General features: G+C 40.9%; 1 protein-coding gene and 2 long non-coding RNA genes across 7 annotated transcripts in view; 2 read left to right on the top strand and 1 right to left on the bottom strand.

Moving 5' to 3' along the window:
- Nucleotides 1-20,028, bottom strand: part of LOC106144923 (uncharacterized) — a 128,605-nt gene extending 108,577 nt beyond the window's left edge. For 3 of the 4 annotated variants that reach the window (XR_013426576.1, XR_013426575.1, XR_013426574.1), the window contains exon 1: nucleotides 19,845-20,028. This is a non-coding gene — a long non-coding RNA (uncharacterized LOC106144923). Of the gene's footprint in view, nucleotides 1-19,751 lie in introns of all 4 variants that reach the window. The other variant, XR_013426573.1, reaches the window with a different exon arrangement.
- On the top strand, nucleotides 3,556-10,280 carry LOC120887257 (uncharacterized). The gene is made up of 3 exons (XR_005730401.2): nucleotides 3,556-3,807; nucleotides 4,113-4,198; nucleotides 10,053-10,280. It is a non-coding gene; the product is annotated as an uncharacterized LOC120887257 (long non-coding RNA).
- Nucleotides 20,029-20,378: 350 nt separating the features above from the next.
- The window catches only part of Wdr26 (WD repeat domain 26), a 44,565-nt gene continuing 43,384 nt past the window's right edge, over nucleotides 20,379-21,559 (top strand). The window contains exon 1 of one of the 2 annotated variants that reach the window (XM_005326521.5): nucleotides 20,379-21,211. In XM_005326521.5, coding sequence (XP_005326578.2) covers nucleotides 20,790-21,211 — 422 coding nt within the window. In that variant the 5' untranslated portion in view covers nucleotides 20,379-20,789. The remainder of the gene's footprint in view (nucleotides 21,212-21,559) is intronic. The other variant, XM_005326522.4, reaches the window with a different exon arrangement.

Raw genomic sequence — 21,559 nt, 5'->3', positions numbered from 1 at the left:
AACCTAAGAGCATTCTTGCTCAAACTGAGGGGTTCTGAATGATAAAGAAAAGCCACTGTTTTAAAGATGCACTAGACTGGCCCAATATGAAGAAGCTGAGAGTGGCTTCATACAAAGCTTATGAACCAAGGATGAGTATATAACAAAAGACTGTTTCCAATAAACTTAAGTTCATCCCAGTACAAATCTCAAAAGTATTAATAGGAATATAAAAATATCTGGCACTCAACATGGTGAAATTAACAATGTAATATCCAATCAAAGATTGCCAGGCATACAAAGAAATAGAAGAAGCTGACCCTTTATGAGAATGATCAATCAAGAAAAACTGTCCCAGACCTGGCCCAGATGTTAGAATCAATAGCCAAAGACATAAAAATAGTTATTATAACTGTATTATATATGTTCAAGAAATTAACACATGAAATATATTTTTTATTCTTATCAAGCCTGGTACAGTGGTGCAAGCCTGTAATCCCAGGCTTAGGAGGTTGAGGCAGGAGGACTGCAAGTTCAAAGTCAACCTCAGCAACTTACCAAGGCCCTACGCAACTTAGTCAGCTTAGTCAGATGCTGCCTGAAAATAAAATATAAAAAGAGCAGGGATATGGCTCAGTGGTCCAGTGTCCCTGAGTTCAATCCCCAGTACCAAAATATAATTCAAAAACTATCAAGAAGGGCTGAGGATGTGGCTCAAGCGGTAGCGCACTCGCCTGGCATGCGTGCGGCCCGGGTTCGATCCTCAGCACCACATACCAACAAAGATGTTGTGTCCGCCGAGAACTAAAAATAAATATTAAAAAAATTCTCTCTCTCTCTCTCCTCTCTCACTCTCTCTTTAAAAAAAAAAAACTATCAAGAAGAATTCAATGGTAAAAGTAGGCAAAGGATTTTAACAAAATTCTTTTCACCATACAGTATGGATACTTGACTGAAGATGATATTTATATGGAAAATATGCACAAAATGCATTATGAAAATAAAAATTAAAGTCCCAATTAAATCTCACTACAAACCTATTATGGTGGTTAAAATTAAAAATGATTATCCTAAGCATTGACAAGGATGTTGAGAAACTGGAACCATCCTACATAGTTGATAGAAATTTAAAATGGTATAACCACTTTGCCAAAACTATCAAGATGCTTCTTAAAAATTTAAGCCCAAAAAGGGCTCAGGATGTAGCTCAGTATTAGTGGGCCTCTGAGTTCAATCCCCAATACCACCAAAAAAAAAAAAAAAAAAAAGAAGAAAGAAAGAAAAGAAGACTACAATAAGTGTGGTCACATGACTAACTCTCCAGGTACCCTCTGCCTTGCCATTCAGGATGCTCAGAGGAACTGAACCTAGGGTCCCCTACTCCAGCTGCTTTTTCTGAACTCAGGACCAGTGCTCTGCACAAGCTCCAAATATGCATTTTATAAAAGAAATCAGAGAATCCAACTCTCCCCTCTGAGTCCTTATTTCCTCTTATTACACTATTTTCATAAACAGAAGTTATATGAAAATCCAACTTCACCCTACTCCCACCCTGGAAAAGACTTCAAATTCGAAAATCCTAAGAAAGATAGTACAAACAGACCTACTGTATACTGTGTAGAATTCTATCAGAAGAAATGCCTCACCAGAGATTCAAATCATGTTATTTCTATTCTTTATTAAGAAATATTTGCTCCTTTTTTCATAGTATTAATGAGAACAGAAGAACACTTGGATGTCACTAAGGGTCACATTATCTGTTTTAATCAAATTCAGTTGCATGGAATAGAAAACCCAGTTGTTTACATGCAAGGACTCATTCTCTTCACTGTATAAAGGCCAGGAGTGAACAGTCAGGAACTGTTTTAGCAGGTCTATGAAGTCATCAGGATCTCAACCTTCTTGTCTCCTCTAGCATGTGACTTCCATCCTCAAGGTCTCATGATATCTGCTAAAGCTCTTGGATCTGAATAGTAGGAGGGAGGCAAGGAGCTGCCCTGATCATCCTGGAAGATAAAAGCCAGGCTGTGAAAGATGGAGAGGTAGGTCACCTCAACAAGAACATGGCCGTTTGGAGTCAGAGATGATGGAAACCAGGACCCTTTCCCATAACATGAAAAGAGCTGATTCCTGCAGCTGAAATGTGGATATGAGGACCCCATTATTGAGCCTGGTGCTGAGATTTTCCTTTCCTGAAAAGCTGCTACAAAAGAGCACCCCCTCCTGTGTTCTGGCCCCAGCCTTCAGGGACTGCATTACAAGCACAGGCAGGGCCTCTCCTCACTGTGGCCCCAGAAAAGTCCTGGGAGACCCTACTAATGCTCTGCCTGAGAATACCTTCAGTTTCCTCTGAGTATACTCAGCCTCTCACTCTCCAGTGTTTATGGGATACCTGGAGTGAGCCAGGGAATTTAGGGGTGGGGGGACAAGAAGAAGGCATGCTGTCCCTGAGCACACACTTACAAAGTGGTAATGTCTCAGGGACAGGGATGTAGCCCAGGGGTAGAACTACCTTGGATTCAATCCCCAGTACTGGGGGAAAAAAAAGTGGTAATTTTTCAACAAAATAAAAGTATTATCATTGGTAAGAAATGGTAGTGGAAAGTTTGTCCAATACTGTTGGAATCAAACAGAGCACACAGGGAATCAAAGGATGGTTGCTTTCATCAGACATGGTTTCCTGCCAGCCAACTACAGGCCACATCCGCCTTTAACCCTGCTCCTTGGTGTCAAGAGCCAGAAGCAACTACCTTGCCAGGCCTGGTGAGACTAGCTCCTGATGGCCTTATACCTGGGAGGCATCAAGGACTTGGAGGGATGGGAGCCCTTTGCAGAGCAGGCAGCCCAATCCTGAGAAGTCAACACAGAGAGGAGCATGGATGCCTTTGCTACTGACCACCCAAGGAGCTTGACTGGGCGTTGGCACTCTGGCCACACTACTCCCCAAATATCATTCCAACTCAGCTCTGGGCCCCCTCTGCACCATCAGTGAATGAGCAGAGTGACTCCAGCCATTCCACTCCCTTGAAATACACAAGTATACTACAGGTCCTTGGATATAAAGGAAGGAGAGTCTAGGAGCTTGGAGGGGAACATACTAGACTTCTAGGCCTCCTGCTCAAGTGTGGTACTTAACTATAATTATTAGAACAATACATTATTTTTGCTTAAGACATATTTCAGAGAGAACTACAAAGTACAAAGAAAAATAAGTTTTCCTTGCCTCCTCACCTAGCTGCACTCTCCAGGGACCACCATATATAGTTTCTAATCTATCTAAAAATTTTCTATCCACGGGCTGGGGTTGTAGCTCAGTGGTGGGTCACTTGCTTCGCACTGGGTTCAATCCTCAGCACCACATAAAAATAAATAAATTAAATAAAGGTATTGTGTCCATCTACAACTAAAAATATTTAAAATTTCTTTCTATCCAAATGTATACCATGGAATGTATTTATTTACTTATAAGTAATTTAATTAATAATAATACTCTCTAATTTATAAAATGTGTCTTACATTGAATTTGGAAGCAGAAAACTAAAACAACTAAAAACAATAAAAGTAAACATTCAGCTCTTCCAGAGAGCAGTTTTTTAAACGACCACCAGGTGTCAGAATTACCAACAGTATTACCCAAATGATGACTGGAAAGTTACAAGAAGGGAAAAGTGCGTGGCTTGAGAGGAAGGCAAGATTCCTCCCTAAACAGGATTCTTTGGCCCTTTGGCCCAATATTTCACTTACTTGGAACTGTGGGGAGAGTATAAAAGGAGCCACAGGAAACAAATATTAAATTCTCAGACCACACATGGAATCTTATTCAGTCAGGTACTCTTTGATCTTAAGAAAAGCTCTGTTAAAACACTGTTAAATTTTACATGGGAAATATAAAAATGGCTATGCATGGTCAGTCCTCCTACAGCTAGCTGCAAGGCAACTTATGGAAGCCAGAGCCATTTCTCTTATACCAAGCTGGGAGATCAGATGAGTGGGACACAAACAATAGGAGGTTCAGCTACAGCCATCTTTGTTTTAAAAATCCAGTTCTATGTGTAGAAGCTCTTCCTATTTAACCTGAAACGCCACGCCTCTTGCTCACTTCCTATTGACTCCTCACATACTTTCTTTACCAGGCCTGACAAGCTGCTGACCTAGAAGCATCCAATCTCTACACTAGAGCACAGGGAAGAGATGTTCCCTTCACAGGCTGTCGCCCAGGGTGAGTTACATTGCTTTCTTCCCTTGCTGCTCACTCTGGTTGACTCCCTGCACCCAAAACTCCTCTGGAGTCAACACACTGTGGAGGACGCCAGGAGACTCCTGGAAAAGCCTCATCCTGTATCTTCTAGGATCACCAACCTCCATCCCAGGAGAGAGGGGGATGGGAGGTGGTTACAACACAGCCTCTTGCAAGGAGGGGCTCAAGAATGAGCAAACCTCTTCCTTGGGATGGCATAACAGAAGAATATCAAAAAGAAAAGAGAATTCTTGCACCATGTCACAGCTGGCACTTATCTAGGCTGTTCCCTGGACGACATCCCACTTCTGGGCCACAGGGCTGGGAAAAGGATTAGATAGGATTCAGACCCACTACGTGTTGGGGCTTTTCATGGATGGAACTTTACTGTGTAGAAACACCACCCTTGCAGAAAAGGGAAGGATGTGGTGTAAGGAGACAGGAAGAGATAAAAGACTTTATGGACAATGTTAAGGAAATTTTAATTCTACTTGAGACTTGTGATCTCCATGGTTTTTGACAGGCAAATTAAGGTAACCTTTTTATGTGTGCTAAATGACCACATCTGCTAAACTGGTATATCCTATATAGGCCACATAAAGCAACAGTAATTATTTTAGTCACTACACGCTTTAAATGCTATACCATAATTTAAAATGACACACCTGTGGTGCTGCCATACACATATTAAAAATGCCAATTATTATTAAAACATAAGTGGTATTCATATTCAAATGACTACACATGATGTTTGATGTTTCAAACATAATGTACAAGCCAAATGCCTCATATAAAAATAAAAAGGGGGTAAAACAATGTTTATATTGGGATCTACATTAATTTACCATGACTGGAATAATAACTGTTGCTTCGATGTGGCCAATACAGATATGGCAATTATCTGATTATTTATGATATACAAAGTATAGAACAAAAAAAATAATCTCTCATAATGCTATCCATATTCTATCCCTGACCAATTCCTTGGACATGCTCTTCTTGATGAAGGTTACACTAAGCCAATCCAATAGCACCCTAATCCATCTTTGAGTTTCTCAAAGAGGCCAAGTTAATGACGGGCCTCCCCTCTGGGCACTGAAGTCATTGTTTAGTCACTGTTTACCAGGTTCCTGCTAAGTCAAAGAGCATCCAGACCTCTTGTTCTCAATCACAAGTTCTACTCTGTGGGACCAAATGACAAGGGTTTCACCAGGCCAAGACCGACTTTACCAGTCAGGATTTCTAGGCCTCCAGGTCCTCTGGAAAAGGAGTAATCAATAGGGTGTGGGGGTGGAAAGGGAAGGAATTCTGGTACCCACTCCACTGAATCAAATATCTGCTTGCCCCTCCCCTTCCAGGTTAATCATGCTTCAGATAGTGAGTCAGAGATGAGCAGTCATGTTCAGTTTTGTGTATGGGTATCCTAATGACAATGACTCCTCCCTCTACTTAATCCTTCTTCCACAAGAGACACCACCTCCCAACCCTGCATTAAGCCAAGCCAAAGGCCTGCTTCAGAATATCCAGTCTCTTCACCAGGACCTGAGATAATGTCCCTTCTAGAGAGTAAGAAAATCATGAATATGAACATGAATATGAATTTAAGAGAAGACTTCCTGCATCAGATATCAGTCTGGGCACAGAGCAAGGCCAGCTGAAAGTTCAGACAGGTCCTTGACCATAATTATCCCTCCCATAAGGGCAGCCTTCGTCACCTGCAGCCAAGCAGCTTCTGAGGCAGTGACAAATAGCTGTGCCTGTCGAAACGCCAGAGGAAACATTCCTCACCAGGTTTCTCAGCTCAAGCTTCAGTGAGGGCAGAGAAAAGCAAACAGACTACACCAATGGCAACAAGAGAGAACTGGTTCTTCTGCTCTCTAGATGGCTCATGACATTTCAATTATGTTCAACACAATATAGCAAAATTATTTTTAACCTTACAGAGACTTCTGGCTTTGCAACAGAAATATTAGTTGGTGGGGGTTAAGTATAGGCAGAATTGGAGACAAAAAAAAAAAAAAAACCCAAAACTCATGAATAGAAATGGGTCTATAAATGGTATATTTTTCACAATAGTGGGGTGGGGAAAGAATGACACCTTTTATTCAAGGAGCTGTTTGTGGGACGTTATTTGTACTTTATTTCTAGAGTAATATGGTGCATTTCCTTCAAGCTATTTCACTGTTACTTCAGCAAACGGCACAGAGCTAGCTCTCAGTTCTGACTTTGCCAGTAGCTGTGCTGCCATGATTATCAGAACATTTCAAGATGACCCCATTGAAAGTAGTTAACATGAAAAGATTCTTACTACACAACTTTTTGGGTAACTTGATTCAGTGTCTAAGCAAACTGATCACATGTCTTAATAGTTCTAGGATAAGGGGAAAAACAGACAAGAGTCCTATTTCTTCTGTTTCTTCCACTGTTTCCTCTCCACACTATGAAAAATGTACTTTCAAATTTTGTCAAAGGTGTACCACAATCTCACAGTAAAAAGATGTACCCAAATTTCTTCTGATTATGTTGTTAAGATTTTGACAAAAGCTGCAACTTTTAATGCCTACAGGTGCTAAATAGATTTGTTTCATAATATTGTCTTGAGCTGTATTCTTTGGCCCTGAAATACTTTACTTTTTAAAACATTCATTTCTTCTTGAAATACTGCCTACATGGGTATGAGAAATACTTCACTTTTTTCTTAATTCTATCAGAAACTCTACAGTGCACGTTTGACCATTAAGTAGTGGTAACTGGCAGTCAACCTCCATATCTAGGAAGCAATACGGAGTAAGTAGTGGAGACTATGATAAACTGGAGTGTGCACATTCTGCCTAAAATCAGAAGCTACTGTCAATATCAACAGTTTGTCTTGCGAAAGTCTGGACCCAAATCTTTGAAAAGAAAAAACTAGAAATTCAGATTCTTTTGTGTAATCTCTAGATTTTTAAAAAATATTTCTCTTTCAGTTGTAGTTGGACACAAAATATTTATTTTATTAATTTATTTTTACGCAGTGCTGAGGATTGAACCCAGCGCCTTGCACATGCAAGCAAGGCTAGTGCTCCACCGCTGAGCCACACAACCCGAGCCCTTAATCTCTGAATTTTTAAACATGGACTATGAGCTTTAAATATTTTTTCATCTGGTCCACTTTTCTACCTCCCTGTATTAATTGGAGGCAACATGACTAGGGATAGACAAACCATCCTGGAAGTCAGGAACCCCAGACTAGTAGAGCCAGCTGTGACAGCAACCCAATCTCTTCCCTTGAGCAAGATACTCAATCATTCTGGGCCTCATTTACCTTGTATAAAAGTTTAGAGATTCAAAATTCCCTTTAATCCTAAATTACTATAACATATGACTAAATAACTTTTCTAGATGGTCAATTCCCACAAAAATAACCAAGAATATAATACAATGGAAAATAAAATTTAAAAAAAAAAAACAGACAGTTGAGCCATGGTGGGTTCTATTATGCTGTCTAGATATGGTCTTGGTATGGCCAAGCTACTTGATTAATATAACCACAATAATATGAACATTTTTATCAGACCAGCTTTCCCATATGACACCCACACTTCCACTGGAGGAAATAAAAATTGTGTATCTCCCATACATTACCTCTGTAGCAAGGAGAACCTCTCTATGAAACAGAACTCTTTTGGGTCTTCTGAACTCAACCCCAGGGTTTCAAGGGAACATTGTGGGTCAGAACAAAGTTGATCAACAGGTTGTCCCAAGCCACAACTCCTGCTTGGCAAGTTCAATGTTCAGCCTACCTGTGATGAGCTTTGCAGTTGCCACATAGTGGCCTCCCACTTGAGCCAACTATACTAGGAACAGCTTTTCTGATATGATACCCCACTATGGCCTGTGTGTACACAAGCACATGGCTTGCCCTGCACAAGAGTACACAGGATTTCTGATTGGCACATGTGCTTCAGGAAGCAAAGAAAGGAAATAAAAATATTAAGCAGGCAAATACTGAAGGATGGGTAAATTAAAAGGTTAAAGTGAGCACATTTCAGAACAAATGAAAGTGTTCACATTCTTGTGGCTTTATCAACCCTGTGGCTTAAACAAAGTGAAGGCCCAAAGAACAATGGAAACCCAAGCAAATTAAAAGCAGGTGATTTCTTCACACAGGCCATCTTGACACAGAGAGCTTGGCTCCAAGTGACACTGAAAAAGGTATTTGGCACCTACATTCCTAAGTGTTTTTGTGTATCAGTTATGAACAACAGGGCCTTTTTATTTTGCTACTGACAGCTGCCAATAAATATCTAGTATGTTTTAAACAGTAAATTACCTTTGGCCCCCAAACCAGCTACTATCTATCTGTTTGGTTCCATCTCCCTTACAGGCATTTTCTTCACTGTGCTCTATTCCTGTCCTAACTTTAGTTAACTAGAGTGCTTATTCCAAAAGTCAGCTTGTCCTTATCATAAGGCCTTTGCATTATCTGTTTCTTCTGCCTGAAATGCAGATCATCCTGATCTTCACAAGAATAATTCATTCAGAACTCAGGCTCAAAAATCCCCCTTAGAGAGGTTCTCCCTGACTTTCTAAAATAAAGTGCCTATCCACACACTATGTCCTATGACCCTACCTTAATCCTCTGCCTATTACCCCACACCACCTGAAATAGTTCCTATTTCTTTCTTTATTGCCTGTGTTCCCTAGAAGACAAAATATAAGATTAGAATATAAACTTGGATGAATTTCTAAGAATATAAGCTCCATGGAATTAAGAATGTTTCTTGTCCACCGCATATTTGCAGCACCTACTAGAACAGTGCCTTGAATACAGGAAGTACTCAAAAATATTGGTTGAAATAATGGTTGGAGGGTTGGATGGATGGAGAAACCATTCAGCAAATATCCACAAAGTGCCCACAGCAAACTGAGAATATGACGAGGAGTAAGATATTCCTCAAGAGCCCCACAGTCTACGAGGGAAGCCAGACCTTCTCAGGGTACAAGGGTGAGAATGCTTGTGGAAGGGTATCGAGACTTCTCCCCAAGAGAGTGTGAGGACAATCTCCAAGGAAAGGCAGAGTTGGCCAAAAGGACAAGAGTGAGGCAGGGATGGCAGACAAGGCACTGAGGAAAATCACAACAGAGGCACCAAGTCTGAAAGTGGTCCCTGGGTTCCCAGAGCCCCAGAGGTCTAGAATAACTGGTTAGAGGAAGTGGAAAAGATGGGGGTGATGAAAGTGAGGCATGGATAGCTCTTAAACCCCTGGACATTTGTTTTTATCCTGTCAACAATGAGAGCCATCAAAACAGTTTTAAGTAGGGAAGTGACATAATGGATATATGCCTTATGAAGATAATCTTGGTGGCAGTGAAAGTAACTAATTATAGAAAAGAACAAAGAATTTAGGAGGCTGTTGTCTAATGCAGGTGAAAAAAAAATGTAAAGGATACGAACTATTAGTAGCAACAGAGGTAGAAAAGAGGAGCCAGATTTAAAAGCTATTTAAAGGATAGAATCAATAGAGCTTGGTGACAAATGAGATGTGGGAGGGAAAGAAAAGATGGGGTTAAAAAAATCCAAGTTTCTGGTTCATGTCAGTGGGGAAAATTTTGATGTTCTTCATCAGAACAAATGGTTCTGGTGCATCAGGCCTCTGAAGCCCTAGATTCATTCTATTTGTGATGCAGCCAAATCTGAGCTTGTTTGCTTCCATAAACTCATGGACAGTGGCCTAAGTGGTCATCTATGTTCCTAGCACAAATGCTAGTTTATCTGCTTCATAAGTAAATTTGTGTAGAAATCCTTCTGCTGTGTGTACATCCAATCTACAATGTTGATAATTTTTCTGTCCAGGGAGATACTCGTTGTTTCAACGCACGGCCATTTTTGGAGACACACACTGGTCCATCGCCACAGAAGCATGACTATCCGTCTAAATATAGATGTGCCTGTCGCCTCAGAGAAAGAACAGACAAGAAGTCATGACTCCACTTACTCTAAGGAAATTTTAAGGTGATAAAATTGAAAAATCAATGGATGTTACATTTCTTAAGTCCATAAATCTGCTCTAAGATCAAGTTATGATTATCTCACCTGTGTTTCACTTCTCTGGATCTTAACTGCTAATGTAGCCCCCAGCCCCTTCTAAAGTAGCCCCATCCCTATCTCAAGATATTTCTGTCCTCAAAGGATATCTCAAAGGTGCTGAAGATCAAATACAACTGGCTACCTAGCAAGGCATTCTGCAAGGACCCCCCACTTTATCCCGTTCTTTCTCCTGTGGCCCTCACTTGCTGTGATCACCTAAAAGGCTATATAATGTAAAAAGCACAGACTCTGTAACCTGCCAGTTTAGGTTCGAATCCCAGCTTTTCCACATATGGGCTCTGTAACCTTGGGCAAGCTATTTAGCCTCTCTGTGCCTCAATTTCTGCTTTTATTTTTTCTATATAACATTATCTAACCTCATCATGGGGGTAGTTATGATGATTAAATGAGTTAATATTTATAGAGCAGTTAGAATAATGACTGGTACCTAGCAATCACTCAATAAATAGATTCCCATAATCACTATTGCTGCTGGCCCTGGCGGTGGCTTTGGTAAGTCCTGCAATAAGGTGTCAAAACTATAAGAGTTCTGTACAAAGTAAAGGACAATGTCTTCCCTCCTTCTGCGATACGATATCAAAGGGTAACAAAGCAGTAAAGCTTATATCCAGTGTTTTCTGAAATTACTGCTCAAGTAGTTCTTTACATTTCTACTCAAAGCCCCCTCCCCACACTTCTTATAAGATCAGCCTCCAAGGACTGCAATGAGACATGAGTCCATAGATACCCAGACTGGAAGACAAATGAGTGACAGACACCACACGGTCTCTAGAGCTCTCTCCTTTAGGGCTTTGTTACAAGGTCAAGTGGGTCCAGCTTGGCTCTAGCTCCCAGAGGATGAGCTCTGCCCAGGAGACTCCTTCATTCCTTCTAAATGGATTTCTGGAGCCCCCTCTTCCCAATTCTGCCAAAGAGAGAGTTTAAGTCTAATACTTACAAAGAATGAGATATCAGCTGTATTGTTATTTGGAGGTGAAAAGCAAATATAATTTGTCAAAACATACTAAATTCAAAACTAAAGAATAGCCCTGCTATGAGCTTTTAGTTTGCCTTTGATGATGAAATTACTTGTCAATTGCCTTAGCATTAGAACAGGAAGAGGAAAATAAAATTTCAAACATGATAACATTTACATTAGTATAAAAAAATCCCAATACCTAGGAATAAATCTAGAAAATTGTGTGAGATTTCTACACAGAAAACCATGAAACATCACTGAGAAAAATTAAATATGACATTATGGGAGACCTATCAAAGTAGAGAAATATACCTTACTCCCAGATACAAAAACTCCTAGATAAAAAACAAAGATGTTTGTTCTTCCCAAATTGAGCTACAAATTTATTGCAATTCCAATAAAATTCACAGCAATTTTTTTTTGTGGAAATCAATAAGATGATTCTACATTTGAAAGAAACACAAAGAAAGGGCCAAGACAATCTTAAAGAAAAAGTTACTTATACTACCAGATAGTAAAAGTTACAAAATTACAGTAATGAGGTCAGCATGGAATTAGCACACATTTTTCCTTACTTATGCATATAGATTCTTGAATAGACCCATGGAATAAAGCAGAGAGGTTAGAAATAAAAGTATACTGTACAGTCCTCTAATGACCTCACTACAGAACAGAGACAGAATGAGTGTTTTTGTTTTGTTTTGTTTTTTACTGTGAGGTGTATCAACTGGATATCCATTATGGATAAACAATGCAGAGTGACCCCTACCTTACATTGGTCACAAAACTCAGGACTGCAGACATAAAGTAAAAGGCAAAACACTGAAACTTCTAGAGGATAACATAGGAGAATACCTTCATGCCCTTGAGGACAAGGAATGACTTCTAAAGTAAGATACAAAAAGCACAAACCATAAAGGGAACAATTGATAAATTGGATTTCATTAGAGAACTTCTGCTCATCAAGATACCATTAAGAATGAAAGCAAACCACACAGTGGGAGAATAAATTTGCAGTATACACATCTAACCAAGGACTCATATCCCCACTGAATTCCACAAATCAATGAAATCTTAAAAGTGGATGAGTGGAGCTGGGTGTGGTGGCACACACCTGTGATCCCAGTGGCTCAGGAGGCTGAGGCAGGAGAATGGCCAGTTTAAAGCCAGCCTCAGCAATGGTGAGGCGCTAAGCCACTCAGTGAGACCTTGTCTCTAAATAAAATACAAAAAAAGGGTTGGGGATGTGGGTCAGTAGATAAGCACCCCTGAGTTCAATCACTGGTACCAAAAAAAAAAAAATGATGAGAGACTAAAGACTTGAAAAAGAACTTCATAAAAGAGAGCATACAAATGGAAAAAATTAAGTATATGTGTGTCTACACACACACACACACACACACACACACACACACATGCTCAACATCATTAGTCATCGCAAACTACAATAAGATGCCACTGGATCCTGGCAGCATTCTATTTCATGACCTGAGTGCTGATTTCACAGGAAACTGAGTTGTACACTTACAAATTTATATACTCCTCTCTATGTATGTTACTTTAACTTAAAAAAGAAAGAGACTTAAACACTTCAACTAAATGAAATGTGTGGGCCTTGTTTGGCTCCTACTTCATACAAGCCAACTGTTAAAAAAAAATTGTGAGACAGTTGGAGAAATTTGAGCAGTAACTGCATATTTGATAATTAAGGGATTATTAATTTTTTAGGGGTTACAAGGGTATTGCAACAATGTTTTTAAAGAGTTATTATCTTTTAGAGCTGCATATTGAAATAGAAGTATGTTATAATTAAAATAATACCTTGTAGCCTAGTTTTCACGCCCTCCCCCCAGCAAGCAGTAGACTCCTACAGCCTCCCTAAGCTGACCTTTACTGTCATGTCCCTATATATCAAGCTCATACTATCTAGCCTCATCTCAGTTAGGTATTGGTGGCTTCCCCTGACAATGGACCTGGCAGAGTAAAATAACCAAGTATGAAATCCCTGAATAAATCAAGTCTGGCTCTTATTCCAGGATCCTCGACTATTATAGTTTAGAAATCCTCATTAGATAGATGAAAGTGGTTGCAAAAAATAAACCTGGCTAGGGCCTCGGGATGTAATGTGTCTCTCAGGAACTCCAGTTTTGGGTGCTTTCCTAACTCACAAGGAAAGAAAATTCACTTATTCCTTCTTGCTGTCATTTGCCACATCTGGATGTAGTGTCCTAAATCAACAAATCTCCAGGTTATACCTAACTTGCTCTACTACCCCTGTTAGGCAGAATGTCTGCATTTCAACAAGGACTTCTTGGAGAAATAAACTATATCTTTGATAAGGCACCCCCATGTGATAGCTTCTGAAGGAAAGAAAACCTTTTAGTATCCCTTAGGGGTTAACTTATCTACTACTAATTAGGCTGATGAAATGATTCAGGCTTCAAAGGTAAGGGGATAAGGCTTCATGCACACAAAAGGGCTAAGTTCAAAATTTAACTTACAAAATTTGTTCCATTTCTTCTTTTAACACCTACAGAACTAAATAACAGCTTCCTTTCAGAGTCTACCACCAGCCATCTCTGAAAAGTAATGTATTGGAGGGGTTGAGCACCTGTTTTGAAGCCTGTGCACCCAATTCTGCCACACAACCAGTTATACGACCTCAAATTTTCTGTGCTTCAACTTATCATCTGTAGAGGTTAAGATATTGTAGAACCCTCAAGATTGATGGAAAATTAAAATAGTACAATATGTATAAAACACGTAGAATAATGCCTGCCCCAGAGTGTTAGCTCTTAGTATTATTTTATACTAAGAAGCTCCACTGTGGATATCTATCATCACAGGAAAGGATAAGAATGGTACAAATGGCCACTAAAACACAAAGTGACAAGCACAGTGTAGAAACTCTGGCTAAACCTTATGAACACAACTATTTCTATGCCATAGCATTTGTTGATAAGTTGGGGATATGAGAAAAAGACATTCTGAGATAAGAGGTCAAAGGGATAACAAAAAATGGACATCCTCATCTTTCAGAAATGTAAGGAGAAAGCTGGCTTTTATGTGTAAAGAGGTAAACTCCACTAGTATTAAAAGTCGCTAAAATTCCACGTCTGATTTAGCCCAACACTGTTCTACTTGCCTCAGGAAGCATAGTATTGTTTTACTTTTATGTTGTTAATATTGGCATTCGTGGCCTTTCATTCAACAATTTTTTTTTCAAATTTAGGCTATTATAGTTCATACTTGCCTATATATTTACTATTACTTACTAAAGAGCACAATTTAAAATGATTAATTTATGTAGGTGCTGGGGATTGAACTCCAGAACTTTTAGAATGCTATGCATGCACTCTACCATTGAGTTACACCCCTAACAAGATAAAAAGGCTGAACTGAAGAAATCCAGATATCCTTTCAATAATTTTTTATATGTAACTATCTACTACAGTCTTTAAATTTTTTCAAAAAGTGTCTAATCATTGGTCTGTCGTCTCTATATGGCCTGTGTATACATATTTTCTTCATAATAATTAGAACTTAATATTCATAATTGCATTTTTCCATTATTATTTATGATTATCATAATTCCAGAGGGATAACTAGTACATTTGAAAATAAGAATGAGGATGACTGCCCAAAGGGCCTGTTGTCTACAGTCTATGCAGAGACTCCCAGGGCTATTAATTATTTACCTACTTTTCAGTTAATAAATAGGAATGTCTTTTTGCCCTTTATTCCCCAGATGAATTTAACCAAATGAGAGATGGGTTATATATGTATAGAGACAGCAGTCTGAGAATATAGGAGGTACAGGTGATAAAAAGGAGATTTTTTTTAAAAAACAAATACACTTAATGTCAATAAAATATGCACAGCATTGCTTTATCTGACGTGTTTTTATTATGAATAAGTTTTCATGAATATTTGGATGGTTTTTTGAGTGTTCTTTTAAAAAGGTGAGGGCTTTAAAAGCATAACATTAATACAAAAAAGAAAGTAAAATTATCTGTAATCTTCATAACTCAAATAAACTCTGTTGACAATTTTTAAAAATACATTTATATAGTGGAAAATACAAACACTGAGGAAAAGTATAAAATGAAAAATAAGAACTTTGTTATCCCAGTCCTTTACCCAAAGGTAAACCACTGTTTATGCTTTTCTGTCCTACCAGGAAAAAATATGGGCATATGTATTTATTCAGTCACCAAAATGCATCATATTATACACAATGTTTTGTAACATGCATTTTTTACTTAATAACATATCTTGCCACTATGTACTTATCAGCACATGGTGATTACCATTTTCTTTTTGCTCTTACAAACAAACAATGCTTCAGTGAATATCTTTGTACCCAGAGGTTAATGTTACATGTGTTTTTTTAGTGTAACCCTACCACAAAGTCAGTCCAGCAATTACAAACTACTCCAAGCAGTCTATACCAGCAGTATGGTAGGAAAAAATGAATCTTATTTCTATGGTCCATTTTGATTCCTTCAAAAAACTTCCCAAGACATTGTTATTTATGCCAAGTGGATCTCAGGAACAGCTTGAGATGGCTATTGAGAAAAGGACCATTTTCAGATGAGAGGGAGGTGAATACCTGTTCACTTCTGACTGTAAAGCAGAAATTTGTCCTGGGTTTGCACAGAGATTACCTGGTTTGCCACCCCAACTACTGAGTATAGGAGTACACTGAATGCTCATGGCATGAATCAAATGTTTTTGGGAGGTAAGAAAGAGCAAGAGAGATGCATGGAACAGTAGGTAAAATTGCCAGGTTACTGTGCCTTTATCCCCTCATGGAAGACCAATATGAAGCATGACATTCAGAGTTGTCTGCCTAAAGCTACATAAGAACACAGCTAAGTAACAGAATAGGAAAGTGACTACAGTCCACAGCTCAGAAATACTGATAATATTAAAACTATCTCATACCTTTGCACTTAGCTGTGTCGAATCATGTATTGATTGACTGGTTGACTGCACAGTTGGGCTTGAACCCAGGGCCTTAAGCATGCAGGAAAGCACTCTACCACTGAGTTACATCCTCAGCCCTCTCAAATTCTTTTTAAATTTTGAAGGACTTAAATTTATCTTGAAACAATTCAACATAGTGAAATATTACAAGTATTTGTTCTATTTGTGATTTCACTTGACCCCCACATCAACTATCAGACAAGCTACCCAGTGTCATTGTCCCTATGTAAAACATGATGTGTCTGAGGAGCAACAAAGTTAAATGATTTGCCAAAGGACAATCAGCTGACTAAGTATTCTGACTCTAAGAATGCTCTCAAATCCATTCCCTAATACTTCCAAATCCACCAAGTCCAACAAGTCTAGCTTGCCAATTTTACCTTAAAGAAAAACTAGAAATGAAACTATATATAAATATATCCCTTCTCAGGATACCTGAGTTTCTGAAAAACATCTCTTCCTAACAGAAATTAAATAAATTGGTACTAAATGCTAGGCTGAGGTATACACTTAAATATTTTATATATATTTATTTTATATATAATTATATTTATTTTTAATTAATTTATTTGTTTTGCAGTGCTGGGGATTAAACCCAGGGACTCCCCCATGCTAGGCAAGTGCTCTATCACTAAGGTATATATTCCCAGGCTTTAAACTTATATCTTAACAGAAAAATAACTCTCTATAAGTTTTACAAAGGTTTGTGAAAATTTGGCTTCACGTTTTATTATAAACACCCACACTATCTTCACTTTTTAAAATCTAATAGCTTTTACTTTTTACAATGAACAGTCCAATGAAGTGTCATGTATATATCTAACACCTATTTCTTGAGCTGTCTTTGAGTCAATCAGGACTGACTGTAGATGAGTGTTTTTCAAACTTTGAGAATGACCTACAAAAGAAACATATTTTACCTTGTAAAGCATAGACATATATTGAAAAAAGTTTCACAAAATAATAATCATCCCTCCTATGGGTGGTTTATTTGAATATTTTCTATGTTTTATACTTTTCCATTTTACTTCTTAAAATAAAAATTGATTTTATGACTCACAAATGGGTCATAACCCACAGTCTGAAAAATACTGGCTTGGATGAGTACACAGATCCTGCATTCACGGAATTTATACACTACTTGGGAATCTCATATACACATAGTTCACAGATATTTTAGAGGTAGAAAAGCAACAGAATTCAATTGGATACTGCATCCCTGGAGGAGGGTGATACACCTGAAAGCCTTTGCCTAAATATTTTTGGATATTTAGGTTCTTATTTGAAACCAGCATAGGGTTGGTCAGATAGAGTTCTGTTAAAACAGTACAGAAATGAATTTAATCAAATATCTAAATATATCTTAAATTTCTTTTTCCTACAAGACAATTTTACCTTTATTCCCAAACCCAACTTAATCTTTTCCAGGAGGAGAATAAAAAGGGGAAAGCAAGTCAGGGGAACAAAGGTATCCAAAGGTTCTGATGGCTTGGAGAATAGGTCTCAGCAAGTTACATTACAAGCAGTCTTCATGATTGTGGTTCCTAATATGATACTCTCAATGACGGATGGAGGCTGGAAGTCAGGAAAGGCTTCTCAGAAGAGGTCTGAAATGAGCTGAGTTTTGAAAGATTAACTGGAATCAGACAGTGGAGAAAAGATGGGAAGGTGGAACCAAAGATTCAGAAGAATAAGCCCAGCATATTTGGGGAACAGTAATGAAAGGTTCATAAAGAAGATCAATAAGAGATAAAACTTCTCCATAAATATGTACCATCATCATGTGTTAATTAAAAAGAAAAAATAATGGAAGTCTTTAAAGAGTCTTTTTTTAGTCAAAAAGACTAAAGTTGAAATCAATCTGTGGAGAGCAAGACAGAATTTGGATTTTATCTTGCAGGAATACAGTATTACTGAAAGTTTCTGAGTGTGTAGAATGGTATTTCAAAATTATCCATTTGCAAGTAGACCTGAAACCTGGCTCTGAAAAGACCTAGAATTCAGACAAAAAGTTCCCAGTCTGTTTTTGTCTAAAGAAAAATATAAGCACACATGGACTTGAGAAATTCAAAATTCTAATAAAAGCAATCTTATTATCTAAAAGTAAGAAAAGCGGGATATACAAATTGAGTTTAGATAGCAACAGAATCCAGTTTCTTCTTCCTTTCCTCTTTCTTTTGCTAATGAAGTGTTGGCCTGGTATGTAGCTAAGTGATTATTTCCTTTATAGGAAAGCTATAGACTATTCAGAATAAATCTACAGACTTTATTCATTCTCAGTGTTGCTAGGGGTCTAATAAATTACTACAAACCATTCTGCAAAAAATATATTTTGCCTAAACAATAACAACCTTTTAATAATAAGGCCTCTACAGTTAATATACAAACAGAGATCTCTAAATGTGTTAACTCTCTAGTAATTCTGGCTTTGCTGGATACTGTGACAGTGCCCTGTGAACCTTGACTAGAACTCAGGTCTGTCTCAGGTGAATATAAATATTGTACATGAGTCACCTTGCAATTAAAGTTGCCACCTGGAAGAATATTTAAGAGATGAGAACTGCAAAGCTAAATCTCTGTAAGATCCTGCCTTGTTGTCTTCTCCCTTCTTTCAATCTAAAGGTCCGAGAGAGCTAAGAATTCTTTACTAATTTCTCATCAGCATCATTTGAATTATACCTCTAAATTTAAAAAGAACTACTTCCAAAGACCTCCAAATTAAAGTTGATATTGTAAATTTGGGGATATAAGATGTATTACTTCAGTCAGTCTTTTCCACAGGGAAACCACTTTAAAGAAAGATTTTTCAAACTTCCGGGAAATTTTATACAATGTATAACAACATACATGTAAACTGGGGGTCATATAGACCATCTATTCACCAATTATTAAGATTCAGCCATATGTTACTTCATTTCTACATTCCATTTTAGTAAGTCACAGGGGCAAAGAAGCCTCACCGGTCACTTGAAAATTTCAAGCTTGGATCTAAACGCATATTTTGGAGGTACTACCTGCTTGGTCTGTGATACTGCTCCCTGAACTGGGCAATGACTCAATAAGAGGTAGCTAGAAGGGAGGAGGTGGTGCTTGGGAAAATGCTAACAAAGAGTGGAGAATAAAGCAAAGTCCCTCCCCTACTCCATACACTCTCTGCCTTTCTGTGACTTTTTCTGCCATCAGTTAGGCTCCTAAAGATTTTATCTTCCAACGGTGGAGCAGAGTCTACTTTGCTCAACATCTCAAACCTCCTGGGATGGCAGCGGGTAAAGCAACTGTGTGTAGTAGCACTTGTCTGTGTAAATTCAAGTTTTCCCATCCTCTTATGAAAAACTTGGTTAATCCTGGTTTCAGTCCTGGATATAATGCATTAAGCCAGTCGGCAGAGGCCTACCACATCCCGGTGCCTGGAAGTTTCTGCTACCAAACCTGGCCATCTGCTCGACCCACACCTTCGGCCTGTGACAGTGAAACTGCAGTCCCACCGCACATCTTACATTTCTAGGTCACACTGGTGTACACAAGCACGCACGCACGCGAACTCTGCCATCCTGTGTACGCCCGGCCTCGGAGGGCGGCCACGAACTTACTGCTCGCCGAGCCGGCCCCGCCAGGGCGCCGGAGGAGAGGCCCGAGCGGGGCCGGGGCCGAAACCAGCGGCAAGCCGAGGTAAGGGTCGGGGTCGGGTCGGACCCTGGCGACCCGCAGGTATCCCTCTCCTCACCCCCGGGCCAGCCCCCGGCACACGTGCCGAGTGACAGGCCCCCTATAGGTTCCATACCTGCCACCGGAAGTGAGTGAGGAGGGCAGTATAGGCATTTCCTGTGACGCGAGCGCCTGGACTCCATTAGGCAGCAGCTGGGGGAAGAATCAACACACCAGGGAGCAGAGCGGAGCGGACCCGAGGACAGAGGCGGCAGCTGCCTCCACTGCCGCCCGCCGCCGCCGCCGCCACCGTCGGGGCTCAGCCCAGCGGCGGGCCCCGCGCCCCCGCAGCTGCCCCGCGGCGCCCCCCGGCGCGACCCCCGGGCCGCGCACCCTGAGCTGCCTCCGGGAGGGGGGGGGGAAAGGGCCCGGATCCTCCTTCTCCCCCTCCTCCTCCCCTCCACTCACCCCCACCCTCCTGTCCTGACCCCCTCCCCACCTCCCCGGCCCCCCCTCACCCCGACCCTCGTCCCGGCCCCCGTCTCCCCTCCCCCGCCTCGCCCCACCGGCTTCCCACCACGGCCTCTCTCGGCGAGGAAACTCTGGCCTCCGCTTCCTCCTCCTCCGACTCGGACACCGGCGGAGCCTCCCCGCCCCCGCGGAAGAAACCCCGAGCCTCGGCGGCGGAGGGAGCAGGAGAGCCCGGGGCTTCGGCAGGCAGAGCAGGCCTCTCTCCTCCGTCCTCGTCGTCCTCTTCCTCGTCGTCGTCGTCCTCCTCCTCCTCCTCCTCCTCCGTGGTGGTAGTGGTGGGACTCCCCCCGGCTGCTGCCCCTTCCGCCGCCGCCGTCTCCCACCGAAGTAGCGGCCACAGCCTGGTCAGCGGCAGCATCATGCAGGCCAACGGGGCAGGAGGAGGAGGAGGAGGTGGTGGCAGCGGCGGTGGAGGAGGAGGGGGCGGCGGGGGCCAGGGACAGACCCAGGAACTCGCCTGCTTGTCGGCCCAGAACGGAGAGTCGTCCCCCTCGTCGTCGTCGTCCGCGGGGGACCTGGCCCACGCCAATGGGCTCCTGCCTTCCGCCCCCTCCGCCGCCAGCAACAATAGCAACAGCCTGAATGTCAATAACGGGGTTCCCGGCGGGGCGGCCGCCGCAGCCTCCGCCACCGTCGCAGCTGCCTCCGCCACCACCGCCGCCTCCTCTTCCCTGGCCACCCCAGAACTGGGCAGCAGCCTCAAGAAGAAGAAGCGGCTCTCCCAGTCAGATGAGGATGTCATTAGGCTAATAGGACAGCACTTGAATGGCTTAGGGCTCAAGTAAGTATCACTTGCCGGCAGCTGGTGATGGACAGACCGAGGGACTGAGGCCACAGGGGAGGGGGGAGTGGGAGAGGAAGGCTGGAAAGAGCTTGCTCAAAGAGAATGCCGCTGGACACGCAGAGCCCAGTACAGAGGAGGACACGGCCCAGACAGGCCCACCCGGGGAGGAGGAGCAGAACTGAAGGGAAATCGAGGAATATCAGTCAGTCTGACAAATTGTGAGACTAGCCGGGCATTTGAGGGGTTGGGGAGCTGTAGTAGCAACCAAATAACGATCCCTTTCCACGCACCTTCAGAGCTTAATTGTCTGTCAATAAAGACAGATGCGGGAGTGTGTCTCTGTAT

This window comes from Ictidomys tridecemlineatus, chromosome 10 (assembly GCF_052094955.1).
Source record: "Ictidomys tridecemlineatus isolate mIctTri1 chromosome 10, mIctTri1.hap1, whole genome shotgun sequence".
Lineage (NCBI taxonomy): Eukaryota > Metazoa > Chordata > Mammalia > Rodentia > Sciuridae > Ictidomys > Ictidomys tridecemlineatus.
This window is presented reverse-complemented; position numbering and strand designations above follow the sequence as displayed.